Here is a 24579-nt window from a genome sequence, read left to right as displayed (position 1 = left end):
GTTATGGTGGTGACTGTTCTATTCCTAATAGTTATGGTAGTGACTGTTCTATTTATAGTAGTTATGGTAGTGACTGTTCTACCCATAGTAGTTATGGTAGTGACTGTTCTATTCATAGTAGTTATGGTAGTGACTGTTCTACCCATAGTAGTTATGGTAGTGACTGTTCTATTCATAGTAGTTATGGTAGTGACTGTTCTACCCATAGTAGTTATGGTAGTGACTGTTCTACCCATAGTAGTTATGGTAGTGACTGTTCTATTCATAGTAGTTATGGTAGTGACTGTTCTATTCATAATAGTTATGGTAGTGACTGTTCTATTTATAGTAGTTATGGTAGTGACTGTTCTACCCATAGTAGTTATGGTAGTGACTGTTCTATTCATAGTAGTTATGGTAGTGACTGTTCTACCCATAGTAGTTATGGTAGTGACTGTTCTATTCATAGTAGTTATGGTAGTGACTGTTCTACCCATAGTAGTTATGGTAGTGACTGTTCTACCCATAGTAGTTATGGTAGTGACTGTTCTATTCATAGTAGTTATGGTAGTGACTGTTCTATTCATAGTAGTTATGGTAGTGACTGTTCTATTCATAATAGTTACGGTAGTGACTGTTCTATTTATAGTAGTTATGGTAGTGACTGTTCTACCCATAGTAGTTATGGTAGTGACTGTTCTACCCATAGTAGTTATGGTAGTGACTGTTCTACCCATAGTAGTTATGGTAGTGACTGTTCTATTCATAGTAGTTATGGTAGTGACTGTTCTACCCATAGTAGTTATGGTAGTGACTGTTCTATTCATAGTAGTTATGGTAGTGACTGTTCTACCCATAGTAGTGACTGTTCTATTCATAGTAGTTATAGTAGTGACTGTTCTATTTATAGTAGTTATGGTAGTGACTGTTCTATTCATAGTAGTTATAGTAGTGACTGTTCTACCCATAGTAGTTATAGTAGTGACTGTTCTACCCATAGTAGTGACTGTTCTATTCATAGTAGTTATGGTAGTGACTGTTCTACCCATAGTAGTTATGGTAGTGACTGTTCTACCCATAGTAGTGACTGTTCTACCCATAGTAGTGACTGTTCTACCCATAGTAGTTATGGTAGTGACTGTTCTATTCATAGTAGTTATGGTAGTGACTGTTCTATTCATAGTAGTTATGGTAGTGACTGTTCTATTCATAGTAGTTATGGTAGTGACTGTTCTACCCATAGTAGTTATGGTAGTGACTGTTCTATTCATAGTAGTTATGGTAGTGACTGTTCTACCCATAGTAGTGACTGTTCTACCCATAGTAGTTATGGTAGTGACTGTTCTATTCATAGTAGTGACTGTTCTACCCATAGTCGTTATGGTAGTGACTGTTCTATTCATAGTAGTTATGGTAGTGACTGTTCTACCCATAGTAGTGACTGTTCTACCCATAGTAGTTATGGTAGTGACTGTTCTACCCATAGTAGTGACTGTTCTATTCATAGTAGTTATGGTAGTGACTGTTCTATTCATCGTAGTTATGGTAGTGACTGTTCCATTCATAGTAGTTATGGTAGTGACTGTTCTATTCATAGTAGTGACTGTTCTACCCATAGTAGTTATGGTAGTGACTGTTCTATTCATAGTAGTGACTGTTCTATTCATAGTAGTGACTGTTCTACCCATAGTAGTTATGGTAGTGACTGTTCTACCCATAGTAGTTATGGTAGTGACTGTTCTATTCATAGTAGTTATGGTAGTGACTGTTCTACCCATAGTAGTTATGGTAGTGACTGTTCTATTCATAGTAGTTATGGTAGTGACTGTTCTATTCATAGTAGTGACTGTTCTACCCATAGTGACTGTGACTGTTCTATTCATAGTAGTGACTGTTCTACCCATAGTAGTTATGGTAGTGACTGTTCTACCCATAGTAGTTATGGTAGTGACTGTTCTATTCATAGTAGTGACTGTTCTACCCATAGTAGTTATGGTAGTGACTGTTCTACCCATAGTAGTTATGGTAGTGACTGTTCTATTCATAGTAGTGACTAGTAGTGACCTATTCATAGTAGTTATGGTAGTGACTGTTCTACCCATAGTAGTTATGGTAGTGACTGTTCTATTCATAGTAATTATAGTAGTGACTGTTCTATTCATAGTAGTGACTGTTCTACCCATAGTAGATATGGTAGTGACTGTTCTATTTATAGTAGTTATGGTAGTGACTGTTCTATTCATAGTAGTGACTGTTCTACCCATAGTAGTTATGGTAGTGACTGTTCTACCCATAGTAGTTATGGTAGTGACTGTTCTACCCATAGTAGTTATGGTAGTGACTGTTCTATTCATAGTAGTGACTGTTCTACCCATAGTAGTTATGGTAGTGACTGTTCTACCCATAGTAGTTATGGTAGTGACTGTTCTATTCATAGTAATTATAGTAGTGACTGTTCTATTCATAGTAGTGACTGTTCTATTCATAGTAGTTATGGTAGTGACTGTTCTATTCATAGTAGTGACTGTTCTATTCATAGTAGTTATGGTAGTGACTGTTCTATTCATAGTAGTTATGGTAGTGACGGTTCTACCCATAGTAGTTATGGTAGTGACTGTTCTATTCATAGTAGTGACTGTTCTACCCATAGTAGATATGGTAGTGACTGTTCTATTTATAGTAGTTATGGTAGTGACTGTTCTATTCATAGTAGTGACTGTTCTACCCATAGTAGATATGGTAGTGACTGTTCTATTCATAGTAGTTATGGTAGTGACTGTTCTATTCATAGTAGTTATGGTAGTGACTGTTCTACCCATTGTAGTGACTGTTCTACCCATAGTAGTGACTGTTCTATTCATAGTAGTTATGGTAGTGACTGTTCTACCCATAGTAGTGACTGTTCTATTCATAGTAGTTATGGTAGTGACTGTTCTATTCATAGTAGTGACTGTTCTATTTATAGTAGTTATGGTAGTGACTGTTCTATTCATAGTAGTTATGGTAGTGACTGTTCTACCCATAGTAGTTATGGTAGTGACTGTTCTATTCATAGTAGTTATGGTAGTGACTGTTCTATTCATAGTAGTTATGGTAGTGACTGTTCTATTCATAGTAGTTATGGTAGTGACTGTTCTATTCATAGTAGTTATAGTAGTGACTGTTCTACCCATAGTAGTGACTGTTCTATTCATAGTAGTTATGGTAGTGACTGTTCTATTCATAGTAGTGACTGTTCTATTTATAGTAGTTATGGTAGTGACTGTTCTATTCATAGTAGTTATGGTAGTGACTGTTCTACCCATAGTAGTTATGGTAGTGACTGTTCTATTCATAGTAGTTATGGTAGTGACTGTTCTACCCATAGTAGTTATGGTAGTGACTGTTCTATTCATAGTAGTTATGGTAGTGACTGTTCTATTCATAGTAGTTATAGTAGTGACTGTTCTACCCATAGTAGTGCCTGTTCTACCCATAGTAGTTATGGTAGTGACTGTTCTATTCATAGTAGTTATGGTAGTGACTGTTCTATTCATAGTAGTTATAGTAGTGACTGTTCTACCCATAGTAGTTATGGTAGTGACTGTTCTACCCATAGTAGTTATGGTAGTGACTGTTCTATTCATAGTAGTTATGGTAGTGACTGTTCTATTCATAGTAGTTATGGTAGTGACTGTTCTACCCATTGTAGTGACTGTTCTACCCATAGTAGTGACTGTTCTATTCATAGTAGTTATGGTAGTGACTGTTCTACCCATAGTAGTGACTGTTCTACCCATAGTAGTGACTGTTCTATTCATAGTAGTTATGGTAGTGACTGTTCTATTCATAGTAGTGACTGTTCTATTTATAGTAGTTATGGTAGTGACTGTTCTATTCATAGTAGTTATGGTAGTGACTGTTCTACCCATAGTAGTTATGGTAGTGACTGTTCTATTCATAGTAGTTATGGTAGTGACTGTTCATAGTTTATGGTAGTAGTTATAGTAGTGACTGTTCTACCCATAGTAGTGACTGTTTCTACCCATAGTAGTTATGGTAGTGACTGTTCTATTCATAGTAGTTATGGTAGTGACTGTTCTATTCATAGTAGTTATAGTAGTGACTGTTCTACCCCCATAGTAGTTATGGTAGTGACTGTTCTATTCATAGTAGTTATGGTAGTGACTGTTCTATTCAGTAGTAGTTATAGTAGTGACTGTTCTATTCATAGTAGTTAGTGGTAGTGACTGTTCTACCCATAGTAGTTATGGTAGTGACTGTTCTATTCATAGTAGTTATGGTAGTGACTGTTCTATTCATAGTAGTTATGTAGTGACTGTTCTACCCATATAGTAGTGACTGTTCTACCCATTGTAGTGACTGTTCTACCCATAGTAGTGACTGTTCTATTCATAGTAGTTATGGTAGTGACTGTTCTACCCATAGTAGTGACTGTTCTACCCATAGTAGTGACTGTTCTATTCATAGTAGTTATGGTAGTGACTGTTCTATTCATAGTAGTGACTGTTCTATTTATAGTAGTTATGGTAGTGACTGTTCTATTCATAGTAGTTATGGTAGTGACTGTTCTACCCATAGTAGTTATGGTAGTGACTGTTCTATTCATAGTAGTTATGGTAGTGACTGTTCTATTCATAGTAGTTATAGTAGTGACTGTTCTACCCATAGTAGTGCCTGTTCTACCCATAGTAGTTATGGTAGTGACTGTTCTATTCATAGTAGTTATGGTAGTGACTGTTCTATTCATAGTAGTTATAGTAGTGACTGTTCTACCCATAGTAGTTATGGTAGTGACTGTTCTACCCATAGTAGTTATAGTAGTGACTGTTCTATTCATAGTAGTTATGGTAGTGACTGTTCTATTTATAATAGTTATGGTAGTGACTGTTCTATTTATAGTAGTTATGGTAGTGACTGTTCTACCCATAGTAGTTATGGTAGTGACTGTTCTATTCATAGTAGTTATGGTAGTGACTGTTCTACCCATAGTAGTTATGGTAGTGACTGTTCTACCCATAGTAGTTATGGTAGTGACTGTTCTATTCATAGTAGTTATGGTAGTGACTGTTCTACCCATAGTAGTTATGACTGTTCTAGTGACTGTTCTACCCATAGTAGTTATGGTAGTGACTGTTCTATTCATAGTAGTTATGGTAGTGACTGTTCTACCCATAGTAGTTATGGTAGTGACTGTTCTACCCATAGTAGTTATGGTAGTGACTGTTCTCTGACTGTTCCATAGTAGTTATGGTAGTGACTGTTCTATTCATAGTAGTTATGGTATTGACTGTTCTACCCATAGTAGTTATGGTAGTGACTGTTCTATTCATAGTAGTTATGGTAGTGACTGTTCTACCCATAGTAGTTATGGTAGTGACTGTTCTACCCATAGTAGTTATGGTAGTGACTGTTCTATCCATAGTAGTTATGGTAGTGACTGTTCTATCCATAGTAGTTATGGTAGTGACTGTTCTACCCATAGTAGTTATGGTAGTGACTGTTCTACCCATAGTAGTTATGGTAGTGACTGTTCTATTCATAGTAGTTATGGTAGTGACTGTTCTACCCATAGTAGTTATGGTAGTGACTGTTCTATTCATAGTAGTTATGGTAGTGACTGTTCTACCCATAGTAGTGACTGTTCTATTCATAGTAGTTATAGTAGTGACTGTTCTATTTATAGTAGTTATGGTAGTGACTGTTCTATTCATAGTAGTTATAATAGTGACTGTTCTATTTATAGTAGTTATGGTAGTGACTGTTCTATGCATAGTAGTGACTGTTCTACCCATAGTAGTTATAGTAGTGACTGTTCTACCCATAGTAGTGACTGTTCTATTCATAGTAGTTATGGTAGTGACTGTTCTACCCAGTAGTTGTTCTATTCATAGTAGTAGTGACTGTTCTACCCATAGTAGTTATGGTAGTGACTGTTCTACCCATAGTAGTTATGGTAGTGACTGTTCTATTCATAGTAGTTATGGTAGTGACTGTTCTACCCATAGTAGTGACTGTTCTAGTGACTGTTCATAGTAGTTATAGTAGTGACTGTTCTACCCATAGTAGTGACTGTTCTGACTGTTCCCATAGTAGTTATGGTAGTGACTGTTCTATTCATAGTAGTTATGGTAGTGACTGTTCTATTCATAGTAGTTATGGTAGTGACTGTTCTATTCATAGTAGTTATGGTAGTGACTGTTCTACCCATAGTAGTTATGGTAGTGACTGTTCTATTCATAGTAGTTATGGTAGTGACTGTTCTACCCATAGTAGTGACTGTTCTAGTCATAGTAGTTATGGTAGTGACTGTTCTACCCATAGTAGTGACTGTTCTACCCATAGTAGTTATGGTAGTGACTGTTCTACCCATAGTAGTGACTGTTCTATTCATAGTAGTTATGGTAGTGACTGTTCTATTCATAGTAGTGACTGTTCTATTCATAGTAGTTATGGTAGTGACTGTTCTATTCATAGTAGTGACTGTTCTACCCATAGTAGTTATGGTAGTGACTGTTCTATTCATAGTAGTGACTGTTCTATTCATAGTAGTGACTGTTCTACCCATAGTAGTTATGGTAGTGACTGTTGTACCCATAGTAGTTATGGTAGTGACTGTTCTATTCATAGTAGTTATGGTAGTGACTGTTCTACCCATAGTAGTTATGGTAGTGACTGTTCTATTCATGGTAGTTATGGTAGTGACTGTTCTATTCATAGTAGTGACTGTTCTACCCATAGTAGTTATGGTAGTGACTGTTCTATTCATAGTAGTGACTGTTCTACCCATAGTAGTTATGGTAGTGACTGTTCTACCCATAGTAGTTATGGTAGTGACTGTTCTATTCATAGTAGTGACTGTTCTACCCATAGTAGTTATGGTAGTGACTGTTCTATTCATAGTAGTGACTGTTCTATTCATAGTAGTTATGGTAGTGACTGTTCTATTCATAGTAGTGACTGTTCTATTCATAGTAGTTATGGTAGTGACTGTTCTATTCATAGTAGTGACTGTTCTATTCATAGTAGTTATGGTAGTGACTGTTCTATTCATAGTAGTTATGGTAGTGACGGTTCTACCCATAGTAGTTATGGTAGTGACTGTTCTATTCATAGTAGTGACTGTTCTACCCATAGTAGATATGGTAGTGACTGTTCTATTTATAGTAGTTATGGTAGTGACTGTTCTATTCATAGTAGTGACTGTTCTACCCATAGTAGATATGGTAGTGACTGTTCTATTCATAGTAGTTATGGTAGTGACTGTTCTATTCATAGTAGTTATGGTAGTGACTGTTCTACCCATAGTAGTTATGGTAGTGACTGTTCTACCCATAGTAGTTATGGTAGTGACTGTTCTACCCATAGTAGTTATGGTAGTGACTGTTCTATTCATAGTAGTTATGGTAGTGACTGTTCTATTCATAGTAGTTATGGTAGTGACTGTTCTACCCATAGTAGTTATGGTAGTGACTGTTCTACCCATAGTAGTTATGGTAGTGACTGTTCTACCCATAGTAGTTATGGTAGTGACTGTTCTATTCATAGTAGATATGGTAGTGACTGTTCTACCCATAGTAGATATGGTAGTGACTGTTCTATTCATAGTAGTTATGGTAGTGACTGTTCTACCCATAGTAGTTATGGTAGTGACTGTTCTACCCATAGTAGTTATGGTAGTGACTGTTCTATTCATAGTAGTTATGGTAGTGACTGTTCTACCCATAGTAGTTATGGTAGTGACTGTTCTACCCATAGTAGTTATGGTAGTGACTGTTCTACCCATAGTAGTTATGGTAGTGACTGTTCTACCCATAGTAGTTATGGTAGTGACTGTTCTATTCATAGTAGTTATGGTAGTGACTGTTCTACCCATAGTAGTTATGGTAGTGAGTGACAATACAGGAAAACCCACCTCATCTTCCAGATCTGCTGAGATTTCATCGTCTAGCTCTCTGGGATGAGAAAACAGACACAATGAAAATATACACACACACCTAGCACGTACGTACGTACGCACACACACACACACACACACACACACACACACACACACATGGTGACCCACACATGAAGTCTTTTTTTTTTTTTTTTGCCATACGTCATGAATTACAGGATCACACGCACACACTTACTCTGTCTCAGACTGTTTCTCAGTGAAAACTCGCAGGACGAAGTCGGCCTCCTGGCCAGACTCGAAGGTGGAGGGGACGATGAGATATTCTCCTGGAGGCAGACGGAGACGGTTGCTGACCTCTCTCAGGTTGACGAAGGTCTCCGAGCGGGCGCAGGATGAGTGGGTCAGGAAGAAGTCCTTCTTTAAGTGCACGTTCTGACAGCCCCTGTACTGCAGAGGATGTGGAAGGAAAAGACATCGCTTTAACTACATATGCTGAAGCCCAGTTTACCAGACACAGGTTAAGTCCTAGACCCGACCCCCCCCCCCCCCCCAAAAAAAAAAATATGTTCAATGGAAATTCTCAATAAAAAATGCTTCTTAGTCCAAGATTAGGCTACACCTGTGTCTGGGAAACTGGCCCATATTCATGTAAATGAGTGCCATTTAAAAAGGAAGAAAGCATCTATAACCATACCCGACTTGGCTCATTCTCACAATGCCCAAAAGACATGAGCCTAAATGCCCAGCTGTGGAAAAAATTCTTTATACCTCTTCTGGAATCTGCACAAACAGAAGAATACAATAGGAGAAACATTAAAGTATGAAAACTATGAATATCTGTGATAAGCAAAGTAGTGAGTGGGTAGCGCCCCCCCCCCCCCCCCCGCCCCCCCACTTGTTAGGCTGTCGACTCCTTAGAAGCTCGTTTTTCACCTCGTAGATGGCGAACCCGATGGTGTGCATGTCCTGACCCTGTTTCCGGTACCTCCTCCTGTCCTTCTGCATCAGAGCCACCAGGAAGCTACAAGCCACCTCTTCATCCTCAGGGTCGTCGTCCTCCTCTAGCAGAGTGATCTTATACTGGGGGTTGATCCAGAACGTGTCTGGAGGAACACAGAGATAAGACAGAATTATACTGGGGGGGTTGATCCAGAACAACACAGAGATAAGACAGAGTTATACTGGGGTGGTTGATGCTGAACAACACAGAGATAAGACAGTTATAGTTATGAACAACACAGAGATGGGGGTTGATGCTGAACAACACAGAGATAAGACAGAGTTATACTGGGGGTTGATGCTGAACAACACAGAGATAAGACAGAGTTATACTGGGGGTTGATGCTGAACAACACAGAGATAAGACAGAGTTATACTGGGGGTTGATGCTGAACAACACAGAGATAAGACAGAGTTATACTGGGGGTTGATGCTGAACAACACAGAGATAAGACAGAGTTATACTGGGGGGTTGATGCTGAACAACACAGAGATAAGACAGAGTTATACTGGGGGGTTGATGCTGAACAACACAGAGATAAGACAGAGTTATACTGGGGGGTTGATGCTGAACAACACAGAGATAAGACAGAGTTATACTGGGGGGTTGATGCTGAACAACACAGAGATAAGACAGAGTTATACTGGGGGTTTGATCCAGAACGTGTCTGGACAATAGAGGAGCAGGCATTAAGGTCATCCATACAACCAAAGTGTTATATATATATCCCATATGGTCAAATCAAATCACATTTTTATTTGTTGAATGTGCCGAATACGACAGGTGTAAACTTTACCGTGAAATACTTACAAAAATGTGTTTAAAAAAATAAAATGAAATAGTAACACAATAAAATAACAATAATGAGACTATATACAAGGAGTACCGGTACCGAGTCAATGTGCAGGGGTACGAGGTAGTCAAGACAGTAGAGGCAGTCAAGACAGTCGAAGCAGTCGAGGGTAGTCACTGTTGTCGAGGTAGTCAAGACAGTCGCAGTAGTCGAGGCAGTCGAGTGTAGTCGAGGCAGTCGAGGGTAGTCACTGTTGTCGAGGTAACATGTGAATGTGTAGCTTTTGTAAATACTCTGTGGTGATTTTCCTGAAAACACTAACACATAAAATATGATCTTAGCTCCGACTCTAAATGTTCATGTTGACTGTGACTCACTGGGATGGTTCCTGTTCTGGACTGCAAAACGTTCTATGTAAGATGTTTCTATGACACTAGGAAGGTTCTGGCTGTGCTGTGTCTGTACCATAGTGTAAATGTTGATGTTCTGGTATTTTCTAAACTATGTGTTCTGGTTTGTAAATAATGTACTGGTAAACTGTTTAACTCACTGGGGTGGTTCCCACAGCCCTCGGTCGTACTGACCCTCCATCCAGTAAACTGTTTAACTCACTGGGGTGGTTCCCACAGCCCTCGGTCGTACTGACCCTCCATCCAGTAAACTGTTTAACTCACTGGGGTGGTTCCCACAGCCCTCGGTCATACTGACCCTCCATCTAGTAAACTGTTTAACTCACTGGGGTGGTTCCCACAGCCCTCGGTCGTGCTGACCCTCCATCCTACACATTCTGTGCTGGCCCTGTACTGTAACAGCTCTAGAATGTAGGTGTTCTGGAATGTTGGTTCTGGAAGTGGTTCTGTGACTCACTGGGGTGATTGCGATAGCCTTCCGGTTCCTGTACTGTACCGTAAATGAAGTCTGGGTTAGTAGTACCAGTCTCTTTAACTAACAGTTCACTCCTTGCCTCACCCTTTCCCTCCGGCTCAGAAGTCGTGGATGTCGATTATGGCAGCCCCCCCCGCACATCTCTGATTCAGAGGGGTTTGGGTTAAATGAGGAAGACACATTTCAGTTGAATGCATTCAGTTAGGTAGGTATCCCCTCTTTCCCTTTCGTTGTCATTGCCAAAGGCAACTGGGCAAAGATAAGGTGTAGATTGTTAGCGAAGGAGACTGGTACCCAGGGTAACATTTTGTCTGTTCTGAGATGTTCTGATAACATAGTGACTGACTCACTGTGGTGGTTGAAGCGGTCCCTGGCTATACTCCCTCTTCTTCACATTCTACTGTAATCGTTCTGCAGTATGAGGTGTTAACGTTCTGCAGTATGAGGTGTTAACGTTCTGCAGTATGAGGTGTTAACGTTCTGCAGTATGAGGTGTTAACGTTCTGCAGTATGAGATGTTAACCTTCTGCAGTATGAGGTGTTAACGTTCTGCAGTATGAGGTATTAACGTTCTGCAGTATGAGGGTATTAACGTTCTGCAGTATGAGGTGTTAACCTTCTGCAGTATGAGGTGTTAACGTTCTGCAGTATGAGGTGTTAACCTTCTGCAGTATGAGGTGTTAACCTTCTGCAGTATGAGGTGTTAACTGCAGTATGAGGTTCTGCAGTATGAGGTGTTAACGTTCTGCAGTATGAGGTGTTACCGTTCTGCAGTATGAGGATGTTAACGTTCTGCAGTATGAGGGTATTAAGGTTCTGCAGTATGAGGTGTTAACGTTCTGCAGTATGAGGTGTTAACGTTCTGCAGTATGAGGGTATTAACGTTCTGCAGTATGAGGTGTTAACGTTCTGCAGTATGAGGTGTTAACGTTCTGCAGTATGAGGTATTAACGTTCTGCAGTATGAGGGTGTAAACCTTCTGCAGTATGAGGGTATTAACGTTCTGCAGTATGAGGTGTTAACGTTCTGCAGTATGAGGTATTAACGTTCTGCAGTATGAGGTGTAAACCTTCTGCAGTATGAGGGTATTAACGTTCTGCAGTATGAGGTATTAACGTTCTGCAGTATGAGGTGTTAACGTTCTGCAGTATGAGGTGTTAACCTTCTGCAGTATGAGGGTATTAACGTTCTGCAGTATGAGATGTTAACGTTCTTCAGTATGAGAGTGTTAACGTTCTGCAGTATGAGGGTGTTAACGTTCTGCAGTATGAGGGTGTTAACTTTCTGCAGTATGAGGTGTTAACGTTCTGCAGTATGAGGTGTTAATGTTCTGCAGTATGAGGGTGTTAACCGTCTGCAGTATGAGATGTTAACGTTCTTCAATATGAGGTGTTAACGTTCTGCAGTATGAGGGTGTTAACGTTCTGCAGTATGAGGTGTTAACGTTCTGCAGTATGAGGTGTTAACGTTCTGCAGTATGAGGTGTTAACGTTCTGCAGTATGAGGGTGTTAACGTTCTGCAGTATGAGGGTGTTAACGTTCTGCATTATGAGGGTGTTAACGTTCTGCAGTATGAGGTGTTAACGTTCTGCAGTATGAGGTGTTAACGTTCTGCAGTATGAGGGTGTTAATTAACGTTCTGCAGTATGAGGTGTTAACCGTCTGCAGTATGAGGTGTTAACGCTCTGCAGTATGAGGTGTTAACGTTCTGCAGTATGAGGTGTTAATTAACGTTCTGCAGTATGAGGTGTTAACCGTCTGCAGTATGAGGTGTTAACGTTCTGCAGTATGAGGTGTTAACCGTCTGCAGTATGAGGTGTTAACGCTCTGCAGTATGAGGTGTTAACGTTCTGCAGTATGAGGTGTTAACGTTCTGCAGTATGAGGTGTTAACGTTCTGCAGTATGAGGGTGTTAACGTTCTGCAGTATGAGGGTGTAAACCTTCTGCAGTATGAGGTGTTAACCGTCTGCAGTATGAGGTATTAACGTTCTGCAGTATGAGGTGTTAACGTTCTTCAGTATGAGGTGTTAACCGTCTGCAGTATGAGGTATTAACGTTCTGCAGTATGAGGTGTTAACGTTGTAATGTAATACTGTGATGTAAATATTCTATGTGTTCTTGAAGATATGTTAGATGTTCTATGACTCACTGGGGTGGTTACGGCAGCCCCCGGCGGTACTCCCCCGTCTCCACATGCCGTGGAACTTGATGGTGTTCCAGTGGCTGAGGCCGTCCTCACTCAGAGCGTCCGCTGTCAGGTTGCAGATCTCCAGACGGGAAAACTGCCTCAGGAACTCCTGGAACGACATCCTACAGACAGGGGAGATTAGTGTGATTTAAAAAGGATGTGGACACCGGCTCGTCCAACATCTCATTCCTAAATCATGGGTATTAATATGGAGTTGGTCCCTCTGCTGCTATGACAGCCTCCACTCTTCTGGGAAGGCTTTCCACTAGATGTTGGAACATTGCCGTGGGGACTTCAATGGGGTTGAGGTCAGGGCTCTGTGCAGGCCAGTCAAGTTCTTCCACTCCGATCTCGACAAACCATTTCTGTATGGACCTCGCTTTGTGCACGGGGGGCATTGTCATGCTGAAACAGGAAAGGGCCTTCCCCAAACTGTTGCCACAAAGTTGGAAACACAGACTCGTCTAAAATGTCATTGTATGTTGTAGCGTTAAGATTTCCCTTCGCTGGAACTAAGGGGCCCGAAACCATGAAAAACAGCCCCAGACCATTACTCCTAATCCACCAAACGTTACAGTCGGCACTATGCATTGGGGCAGGTAGCGTTCTCTTGGCATCCTCCAAACCAAGATTTGTCCGTTGGACTGCCAGATTGTGAAGCGTTATTCATTAACCCAGAGAACGTGTTTCCACTGCTCCAGAGTCCAATGGCGGCGAGCTTCACACCACTCCAGATGAAGCTTGGCATTTAGCAGGGTGATCTTAGGCTTGTGTGCGGCTGCTCGGCCATGGAAACCCATTTCATGAAGCTCCTGACGAACAGTTCTTGTGCTGACGTTGCTTCCAGAAGCAGTTTGGAACTCGGTGGTGAGTGTTGCAACCGAGGACAGACAATTTTTATGCGCTACGTGCTTCAGCACTCGGCGCTCCCGTTCTGTGAGCTTGTGTGGCCCACCACTGCGGGAAATGTTGCTCCTAGACGTTTCCACTTCACAATAACAGCACTTACAGTTGACCGGGGGGAAGCTCTAGCAGGGTAGACATTTCACAAACTGACTTGTTGGAAAGGTGGTATCCTATGATGGTGCCACGTTGAAAGTCACTGAGCTCTTCAGTAAGGCTTCTACTGCCAATGTGTGTCTATGGAGATTGCATGGCTCTGTGCTCGATTTTGTATATTTAGTGTATATGATATTTTCATCACAATGGCAGCTGAAGATGTTGTAGATTTCCTGGTGTCTCGTGACATAAATTTAGATGAAGCTGGCCGGCACACGAAGGGTTCTGGGTTCTGAGATTACAGAACACCAGGGTCATTTTAAACAACTGAGATCTCAGCATGTAATCACGCTCTTCATCCTACCAGAACTCTCCGTCCTCCATCTTTAGATGCAGGTCCTCTCTCTCAGATGGGTCCAACTCATCCCACTCAGGAGAACTGGACACAGACGGGGAGACAAGAACAGAGCAATAGTATACTGAGAAACAGAATCTACTACAACCTACGACAGAAACTTTCTGAATGTGTAAGTAAAAGTCGAGGTTTGTGGTGAAACTGGGGTTTAGTACGTAGGTTAGGTGTGTAAATATGTTGGTTGTGAATGTGGACCTAGTAGTGGTTCTGTTATGCTCACTTGTCACTCCAGGCGCCAGTCCACTCCACCTGTCCCCAGGGGTTCCTCACCCTGATCAGCCTCTCCACCTGACCCTGGTAGTCCACCTGGAGCAGAACAGAATCACACATATCACGCAGTACAACAATAAAAACCCAGTCTACATAGAAACACGAACATGAAAAGACAGCGACCAGGGTTCCAAAGCAGGAACTCAGACCCAGGTGAAACCAGGCTTCCTAGTTTATTCTATTTACGGGCTTAACCTACCTTCTTCAGGCCGGTGACTGAGTAAGCATGACCTTTCACCAGCTTCTTGAACGTCACAGACTCCATGTCAAAGGCACTGGTGATCTGTAGTCACAAAATATAGTCAGAAGAATACAAGACCCACGATGCAAAATAAAATACCCATGATGCATCTGAATCAGCATTATTTGATATAAGGATGTATTGACTACAATGTTAATGTTATAAATTATAAAGTTCATGATAATGCTCTTCAAAAAGTAGGTAAACTATACCCATGCTCTTCAAAAAGTAGGTAAACTATACCCATGCTCTTCAAAAAGTAGGTAAACTATACCCATGCTCTTCCATGCTCTTCAAAAAGTAGGTAAATGCTCTTCTATACCCATGCTCTTCATGCATCTTCAAAAAGTAGGTAAACTATACCCATGCTCTTCAAAAAGTAGGTAAACTATACCCATGCTCTTCAAAAAGTAGGTAAACTATACCCATGCTCTTCAAAAAGTAGGTAAACTATACCCATGCTCTTCAAAAAGTAGGTAAACTATACCCATGCTCTTCAAAAAGTAGGTAAACTATACCTTCAAAAAGTGTAAACTATACCCTTCAAAAAGTAGGTAAACTATACCCATGCTCTTCAAAAAGTAGGTAAAAAATGTAGGTAAACTATACCCATGCTCTTCAAAAAGTAGGTATAATGCTCTTCAAAAGTAGGTAAAATGCTCTTCAAAAAGTAGGTAAACTATACCCATGCTCTTCAAAAAGTAGGTATAATGCTCTTCTAGGTAAACTATACCCCAAAAATGCTCTTCAAAAAGTAGGTAAACTATACCCATGCTCTTCAAAAAGTAGGTAAACTATATGCTCTTCAAAAAAAAAAACGTTTTAAATTAGGATGCTCTTCAAAAAGTAGGTAAACTATACCCATGCTCTTCAAAAAGTAGGTAAACTATACCCAAAAAAAACGTTTTAAATTGATGTGCCCTAATGAATGAGACCCTGGTGTTTTTGACAGGACCAGAGGAGCAGGGGACTCACGTCGATGGAGCAGCCCAGCAAGGAGCCTCTGTCCAGGGCTTTGTCGATGATCCTGTACAGGTCCCGTGGAGCCTTACGGAGCTCATACATCTCAGACACACCGCCGGTGAAGTCCTCAAAGCCTTCTGTGGTGCTGCCTCCAGACAGAGCCTCGTAGGAACCATTCAACCTGACAGTGACAGTAGAAACACATAAATGGAGGGATATACACACGTCGCATTCAGTGAGCTCCAAAAGTATTGGGAGAGTGACCGATTTGTTGTTGTTTTGGCTCTGTACTCCAGATATTTGGATTGGAAATGATGCAATGACTATGAGGTTAAAGTGCAGACTGTCAGCTTGAGTTTGAAGGTATTTTCATCCATATCGGGTGAACCGTTTAGAAATTACAGCACTTTTTGTACATAGTCCAAAAGTATTGGGACAAATGGACTCATACTGTACAGTATGTCTATACAAGTAGTCAAAAAATGTGTATTTGGTCCCATATTCCTAGCACCCAATGATTACATTACTGTGGACACTACCACGATTATGGATAATCCTAAATGAATTGTGAATAATGATAAGTCACAAAGTTACAGACACACAAATATCATACCCCCCCAAAATGCTAACCTCTAACCATTACAATAACAGAGGTTAGCATTTTTTCTTGGGGGGGTGGTATGATATTTGTGTGTCTAACTTTCTGACTATATAAAATGCTAACCTTTATAATGGTGAGAGGTTATGGTAGAGACATTAAGATTAAATTATATGTCAACAGCAGTCAGAATGCCAATTGCACGCTCCCTCAAAACATGAGACATCTGTGGCATTGTGTTGTGTGACAAAACTGCACATTTTAGAGTTGCCTTTTATTGTGCCCAGCATAAGGTGCACCTGTGTAATGATCATGCAGTTTAAACTGCGTCTTGATATGCCACACCTGTCAGGTGGATGGATTATCTTGGCAAAGGAGAAAATTCTCACTAACAGGGATATAAAGAAATTTGTACACAACGTTTGAGAGAAATAAGCTTTTTTGTGCATTTGGAAAATTGCAGGGATCTTTTACTTCAGCTCATGAAATCATGGGACCAACACTTTACATGTTGCATTTACATTCCTGTTCAGTATACTTTCATACACATATTTTCTCCCAATACTTCTGTTCCCCTAACATGGAGGGGACTAGGTACAAAAAGTGCTGTTATCTCTAAACGGTTCACCCGATATGGATGAAAATACCCTCAAATTAAAGCTGACAGTCTGCTCTTTAACCTCATCGTCATTGTATGATGTCAGTACAGAGCCAAAACAAAAAAAAAATCAGTCATGTCCCAATACTTGTGGAGCTCACTGTAGATACATGTATACATGATGAAGTCTATATGGCAGAGAGAGTGTTAATATGATCGACACACACACATAGGCCCTGATTAAAAGTAGTGCACTAAATAGGAAATGAGGTGCCATTTGGGACGGAGGCCCGGCCTTCGTTGACATACTTGGCGTAAGCCTTCTCCAGCAGGGCGCTCCAGAACTCATTTCCCTCGGCTGAGTGAACGAACATGATCTCTCCATTCTTCGTTGGCAGCCGGTCGTCAATCACCACGTCCACCCACTCACCAAACTGCCAGAACTGAAGAGGACCACAACAGACAACATTCCATAGAATGTCTCAACGTGTCACAAAGAGAGTGAATCACATGGCAGAACATGGGGAAGCATACTGGACACTAAAACCGTCTCTAAACCTAGAAACGATCTAACTTCCACAGGTGGAAAGTAGGTGTAAAACAAGTCCCCTATGACAGAAATAAAAGGGAAAATTCACTAAGGATTCACAGAACCTCTATACCAGGTGGTGTCAGAGGAAGACCCTAAAAATTGTCAAAGACTCCAGCCACCCAAGTCATAGACTGTTCTATCTGCTAACGCACGGCAAGCGGTACAGGAGCGGCAGGTCTAGGTCCTGAAAAAAGGGGAAAAAAGTTTCAACCTCGCTCTGTGGTGGTATGTAGACGGCTACAAAAGAATACAGATGAAAACTCTCTGGGTAAATAGTGTGGTCTACAGCTTATCATAAGATACTCAACCTCGGGCGAGCAAATCTTTGAGACTTCCTTAGATATCGTGCTGTTTACATAAATGCCTTTGCCTCCGCTGTAACGAAATATGTCTTCCTCTGACGAGGAGTATGACAGATCGGACCAATGTGCAGCGTAGTAAATGCGTTCGCAATTTTTTATGAAAAGACCCTGAACTCGAAAATACAAAATAACAAAGAGAAAGAACGAAACGAAAACGAAACACTTCTGTATGGTGAAGACACAGAAAACAAATCACCCACAACTCAAGTGGGAAAAACCGGCTGCCCAAGTATGGTTCTCAATCAGAGACAACGAACGACACCTGCCTCTGATTGAGAACCATAGCAGGCCAAACACATAAATACTACATAGAAAAAAGATGGTTTATGAGGGGAGTAGAAAGCATCTCCGGACCTAAAAACACGGGGCTATTGTGGGAAACTGATGATGTCATTTTCAGTTTATAACCTGTGGAAATATGTGTATGTGGTCAGTACTCTCTGGAATTAAACGCTCTTACCTGGCTTTTAAGACTGGTCTCGATCTACTTCATGCATAATTAATGAACTTACACCTCATTAATGACTTAGAGAGAGTGTGAAATTGATTTTGGCTATAAAACACATAGGAATTTAGAATTCCTCTATCAATTTGGTCCTTCGAAGCCGGATCTAAATATCTCTGTTGTCTGGAGGTAGTACGCTGGAAATCGTGCACGGACTCGTTTTTGACTCGTTTTACTAAAGACCTGACCTCTGAATTGAGGTTAAAATTGAAACAGGCCTGCGTATTATCACGGAGGACAGGGAGGGTGACTAGATACAACGAACAGTGCTTATCCCAGTCGGCAGCAGGTAAAGTAGCCTTTATTCCTGAATTTGGGAGGGGTTATTTAGGATATTTATTGATTAAAATGTTATGAAGGAGTTGAATTTGATCAATAATAGGTGCTTGAATATTCTGAACAAATACAATGGGTTTCTACCGGGTATATTAACCAGGATATCGATAAAAAGGAAGCAGGTCCGAAATTGACCTGGGGTAAGGAGCGCTACCATCAAATAAACTAGAGCTTAATAAAGCCTGGTCTTGCAAGCCAGAAGGTTATTAAGGAGTGATATAGTACGCATTGGAGAATTAGGACGCTTGTTCCGTACAAATAGGATGGCCAATAATTCAATAAACATACCTAAATAAAGTTTTTACCTAATAGTCTATCTGTATATGGGAAGTAGTCTGACTGTGAAAAGTAGCAGGTAGATATATTAAAACAGGTGAGGATAAATTAGGCGTGGTGAGAAGGCAGGGTAATTCTAGGCGAACAGAGTAATTGAACCTGTACAATGCTGAAAGAAATTAATATCAAATGATAAGTGATTAGTCTAGAGTAGTGAGATTTGAGACATTAACGTTGAAAGTCCCAAAAGGAATATCCTATGGGTGAAAGGTGATGTCCGATCAAAAGTATTCCATAGACATGGTTCACAGGAGAGGTCAACTTAGTCTAGAGTAGTGAGATTCGAGACATTAACGTTGAAAGTCCCAAAAGGAATATCCTATGGGTGAAATGTGATGTCCGATCAAAAGTCTTCTATAGACGTGGTTCACAGGAGAGGTCAACTTAGTCTAGAGTAGTGAGATTCGAGACATTAACGTTGAAAGTCCCAAAAGGAATATCCTATGGGTGAAATGTGATGTCCGATCAAAAGTCTTCTATAGACGTGGTTCACAGGAGAGGTCAACTTAGTCTAGAGTAGTGAGATTCGAGACATTAACGTTGAAAGTCCCAAAAGGAATATCCTATGGGTGAAAGGTGATGTCCGATCAAAAGTATTCCATAGACATGGTTCACAGGAGAGGTCAACTTAGTCTAGAGTAGTGAGATTCGAGACATTAACGTTGAAAGTCCCAAAAGGAATATCCTATGGGTGAAAGGTGATGTCCGATCAAAAGTATTCCATAGACATGGTTCACAGGAGAGGTCAACTTAGTCTAGAGTAGTGAGATCCGAGACATTAACGTTGAAAGTCCCAGAAGGAATATCCTATGGGTGAAATGTGATGTCCGATCAAAAGTCTTCTATAGACGTGGTTCACAGGAGAGGTCAACTTAGTCTAGAGTAGTGAGATTCGAGACATTAACGTTGAAAGTCCCAAAAGGAATATCCTATGGGTGAAAGGTGATGTCCGATCAAAAGTATTCCATAGACATGGTTCACAGGAGAGGTCAACTTAGTCTAGAGTAGTGAGATTCGAGACATTAACGTTGAAAGTCCCAGAAGGAATATCCTATGGGTGAAATGTGATGTCCGATCAAAAGTCTTCTATGGACGCGGTTCACAGGATGGAAAATACATACTGATTATTTTTAAAAGAGACACACAAACAGTCAGACAGAAAAGGAAGGATTGTTTAGAAATTCCTCAAAAGAAGGGTCGAAAAACTAGCGGGAGATTACCGTAAAAATGGATAAGGTGAGTCAAAAGAAAAATACAAGATGGTTTAATTGTAATCCCGGCCGAGGCGGTTAACTAAAATGGATTATAGATTGTAATTGACCTATTTGCATGTTTTGCCTGAAAAATACGGTCGCCAGTGTTTGTAAAAGATATGAAATGAACGTTTATTATGTGTTCTAGATAGAATTGAAAAAAGAAGTCATTAAAAATAATGGCGAGACAATTTCGATGTAAAACGCTATTTCGCCCAAAATGATCGGGTGGAACAATGTATTGAGATGGGAGTCGTATTTAAATAGATGTATCATAGAAGAGAGAGTTACCTAAAGTTAAATGGAGGGGATAACGGAGAGATACGATACAATTTCGGGCTATCCGGACGTTATAGCTATTTATGAATCGATTGACATATGAGAAGTTTAACACAAAAACATGGTACGTTTAAATGTTAGGGTATAGTAAGTTGAGAAGTTTGGTTGGGTTTACTCTGATGATTAGAATTTAAAACTGAACTCAATCTGAATAGGGAATATATATTTTACAAAGGCAGGCAGATTTGTGGCTATAGCCAGCAACGGAATTGCTAGACACTCAATGGGGCTATATAGTGCAACGCTTTGGACTATAAATTAGGTAAGAATAGTTTAATCGTAAAAAGTTGTGATTGTTTTTCCGAGTATTGATTTTTGGTTAAGGTAACGCCAGTGAATTTGAACAAAAAGTAACGTATTCTAAAAATGATCTGTTTTCCGTTCTCATTGCGGGGAACAAATAAAATGTCTTATCTTAAAGGGACAGTGCACGGTAATCACAGTGGTTTGAGTGTATGACAGTGGAAAAAATATTGTGGGATGACAATTCGAAGATAGAAAAATAAGTTACATGAAACATCAAGAGATTTAAAACGAACGATGTGAAGGGATCATCAGAATTATTGGGTGTCGTTGTAGGAGTAAATGTTTGGGTTAAGGGGATTTCCCTGTTCCCAGAGACAAGGCATTTTAAAGGCGTACACTCACTAATGCTAGTCTGACTTTGTAATTAAACAAGTGAATAACGTATTGGGAATAGAGTTGTAATTAAAATACTAAGTCAAAGACGAGACAGGTACTTAGAGCAAAATGGATTCTAAATGATAACAAAGAGAAAATTATGATTTATGCCCATCGAAAAGCTTTTATAAAATTAGCGAATTTAGAGATGTTGGTTGGGGTGGTAAATTAAAATTCAGGATTTGAACAGATGTGATAAATTAGGTTTGGTTAATCGAACAAGAATGATTTACAATTCGTTTGAAGTCGCTACGAATTGGCAGGTTGAGCGCTTGATGATGACGTCACTAGCGAGGCACTTTTGTCACCAGGGACTGGGGATAACGGAGCAAATCGTATGGCTGTTAGTGTGTGTATCGAGGTTTCGAGTAACTTTTCAGAAGTTGATATAAATTGCAAAATACATTTTTAACAGTAATTTGAGAGTTGCCAGGATGTCAGGAAAGATGCTAAAAACGATCAGCTGATACCTAGGTAGGCATCAAGGTTTGTGGCGTTGGTTTGGGTTGAACCATGTTAGAGAGGGAGACTGGATGTATGATTCGTAAAACATAGTGGTAATGGATTCCATGGTTGAAATTCCAGGGTTGATTGTTTACGTAACACCAGTGAATTTGAGCACTTTCAATTGTGTGGAACCATGTTAGGTATTTAAAGTTGAAAAGCAACCTCTATAGAAAAACATAACGGCATATGTTTCGGGAAATTAGCTAGGTTGAATTGGGTTATTCAAGCTTTTCCCCTGATACGTAGACATCCGTAACAGGGGCAAGTGGGTTTTTTTCCTTGACGAACTAACAGATGTAAACGTGAGTCTCTGAGTAAGTTTGCCATCTGAATCATTATAGTAGTGAGTTTCCGTATAGTTTGTTTTTTGCTGGTAAAAGTGTTTTGTTTATTTGTTTACTGGTTATGGTCAATTTTAGGGGTTGATTTAACTTAGTCGAACATTGTGTTCTGGCGGGTTTAGGTAGAACTCTTTGTTCCGGGACGGATGGGAGTTACCCAAAATAAGTAAATTAAAGGAGCCATGAGAGAATGCGAATGCATATTTATTAAATATCGGGGATTAAATTACGGATTCCTTACACTGTGAAATGTACGACATTTGCGGCAGAGAGAAAAAGTAATACATTGGATAATAATGTTATCTGGTTAATTGTATCTAAAGGTAGCATGTTCATTTAAGTAAACATATCCGTAGACGATGTTTAAAACTTATGATTAATGATTTGAGTCAAAGGGGAATTATCATTAGGTTTTAGTTATAGTTCACTTATTGAGTTTCTGATTCGAGGTAGCATTAGTGAATGATAGTTAGGTGTGTGGTGTCTCACTTTTAGAAGCCTCCTGGGATTATAATTTTGGGGAGAGTGGGGGAGAGAGCAGCCATAAACGACCAAATTGAAAAAGGTCTGCAAATATATACACATAAAACAATTGTTAGAACTATTTGTTTTAGTGCAAGGGTATTTTAAAGAGGCACGCTCACATATGGAACCTTATGAGATGTTATTTTATGGCTTTTAATTACACAGGTGACTATTTCTATTGTAAGGATAAAGGGTTCTTTATGTCTAATATGGTATGACCTTTTGACCTTATCGTGACTGACTTCTGAGGTCTGATCAGCCTCAGGGGAGAGTCATTTGTATAATGAATGTGGTCATATTGAGTTACTAGTTTTAAGGTAAATTCATTAGAAATGAAGCAGTTTTGGTTGAGGGGTTAGAATTACTGTTTGAACCGCAAATGAGAAAGTGGTTCAGGATTCCGTCTTATAACAATTAGCTGTGAAGTTGTTGAATGGGCTATTAGTGATTTGGTATTGTAACAGAGAGAAAGTCATATTCATCATTGAGAATAAATAGGGGAAGATAACATATTTTGAGCCAACAGGGCAGGGAAGAAATTTAGATATTTTTGTTTGGTTTTAACACCCGTGTACAGGAGTGTCAAAAGACGGGGGACATTACCTGTGTAATGGGGGAGGGTGTCCGTATGGGGATTACATGATAGCCAACTTGGGACAGTTCTGGGATTGGAGAAGAGGATATCCTTATAGCATAGGGGATCCCACAAAGGTGGATAGGTTTTCCATGATATGGGGAAAACCTGGGAGCACTGTTGAACTTTGTAAAGGTGATGAAATCCTACTAACCATCAAAACTATTAAGCTCTCTGATGCAGGCACTTACACCCTCGGACTACAAAGGACCGTGACAGACACGATGGGTGTGTTTTCTATTAAGGTACTGCCAAAACCAGAGGTCCCAGACGAACCAGGGCCAGACACACTCCTCTACCACCCCTGGACCGAACCTGCCACCACTGTGTTAAAAATCCCATTCAGACATAAGGATAATTCGGTGAACAATGTTTCACGTATATTCCTAATAACACCAGTCCAGATGGTAGTATATCTAAGGCCCTTAATGGGCTTGATGCACTATCTGCTGAGATGAGGACCATGGCGGGGGTGGAGGAGTCTGGACTGTTCTCTTAGTTGGGAGCCTGGTTAGGTAAGTACACTGGTATGGTGGTTACTGGATTTCTGACCCTAATTCTTGTATTTTTGTTATTGATGTGTTGTGCTGCTTGCATCATACCGTGTTTTAAGAAGTCTGTTACAGATGTGGTGAAGGCTTCAGGCATGATGCCTTTGCTTGATGCTCCAGTTGGAGATGCTGATACTGAAGCATGCTTTCAGGGGAGGATGAGACTGATTGAGGATGACCCATGTATGTTTGTTCTCCCTGTCGTGAAGGGTGGCATGGTGCCCACCTGGTGCAGGATAGGAGTAGCTGAGAGGACCAGATGGGTTATAATAATGCTTTGTTCTGCTTTACTCTGTTTTCCATGACCAAAGTTTTATTCCACACTTTGCAACACATATTAAATCCATGTTATTGTCAGATGGAATACTGAGGGTCCCCAAGGAGAGGGCTTGTTAGTATAGGAAGGATTTTTAATATGGTTAGCATTTATTAGACCTTGATTGATTATTATAAGTTTTTAAATAGTATTACATTTAACAGGAATATAGGACATCTATGATGATTTAGGATTATTGTTAGGATTAAGATAGATTGATTAAGGAAATGTAAGGACTTTAGAGAAAAGCCGCTCATAGACATGTTTTTTCTAAAAGAAAATCCATGAGTTTCGATAAAGCCAAACAGTGAGACATGTAGTTCAAATTTGGGAACATGAGAAACAGAGCCACAGGCAGACAGAAGAGCCCTCCCCCGCACTGCAGAGACCCTGAAGGTTGGAGAGCAGAGAGGAGAAGTTTTAGAAGAGGAGCCAGGACGAGCAAAGATAACATAGTGTGAAGATAACAGT

General features: G+C 40.2%; 1 protein-coding gene across 1 annotated transcript in view; it reads right to left on the bottom strand.

Annotated features, from left to right (window-relative positions):
• The window catches only part of LOC115122460 (calpain-1 catalytic subunit), a 62953-nt gene that overhangs the window by 7498 nt on the left and 30876 nt on the right, over positions 1-24579 (bottom strand). Inside the window, exons 7-16 of the mRNA XM_065008451.1 lie at positions 17140-17273; positions 15647-15815; positions 14630-14713; positions 14381-14466; positions 14110-14184; positions 12708-12868; positions 8813-8982; positions 8648-8659; positions 8115-8326; positions 7895-7934 (exon numbers count right to left, since the gene is read on the bottom strand). Of these exons, the coding sequence (XP_064864523.1) occupies positions 7895-7934; positions 8115-8326; positions 8648-8659; positions 8813-8982; positions 12708-12868; positions 14110-14184; positions 14381-14466; positions 14630-14713; positions 15647-15815; positions 17140-17273 (1143 nt within the window). The remainder of the gene's footprint in view (positions 1-7894; positions 7935-8114; positions 8327-8647; positions 8660-8812; positions 8983-12707; positions 12869-14109; positions 14185-14380; positions 14467-14629; positions 14714-15646; positions 15816-17139; positions 17274-24579) is intronic.

The sequence above is a fragment of the Oncorhynchus nerka genome, linkage group LG23 (genome assembly GCF_034236695.1).
Source record: "Oncorhynchus nerka isolate Pitt River linkage group LG23, Oner_Uvic_2.0, whole genome shotgun sequence".
NCBI lineage: Eukaryota > Metazoa > Chordata > Actinopteri > Salmoniformes > Salmonidae > Oncorhynchus > Oncorhynchus nerka.
Note: the sequence above shows the minus strand (reverse complement) of the source record. Positions and strands in the feature narration are given on the sequence as shown.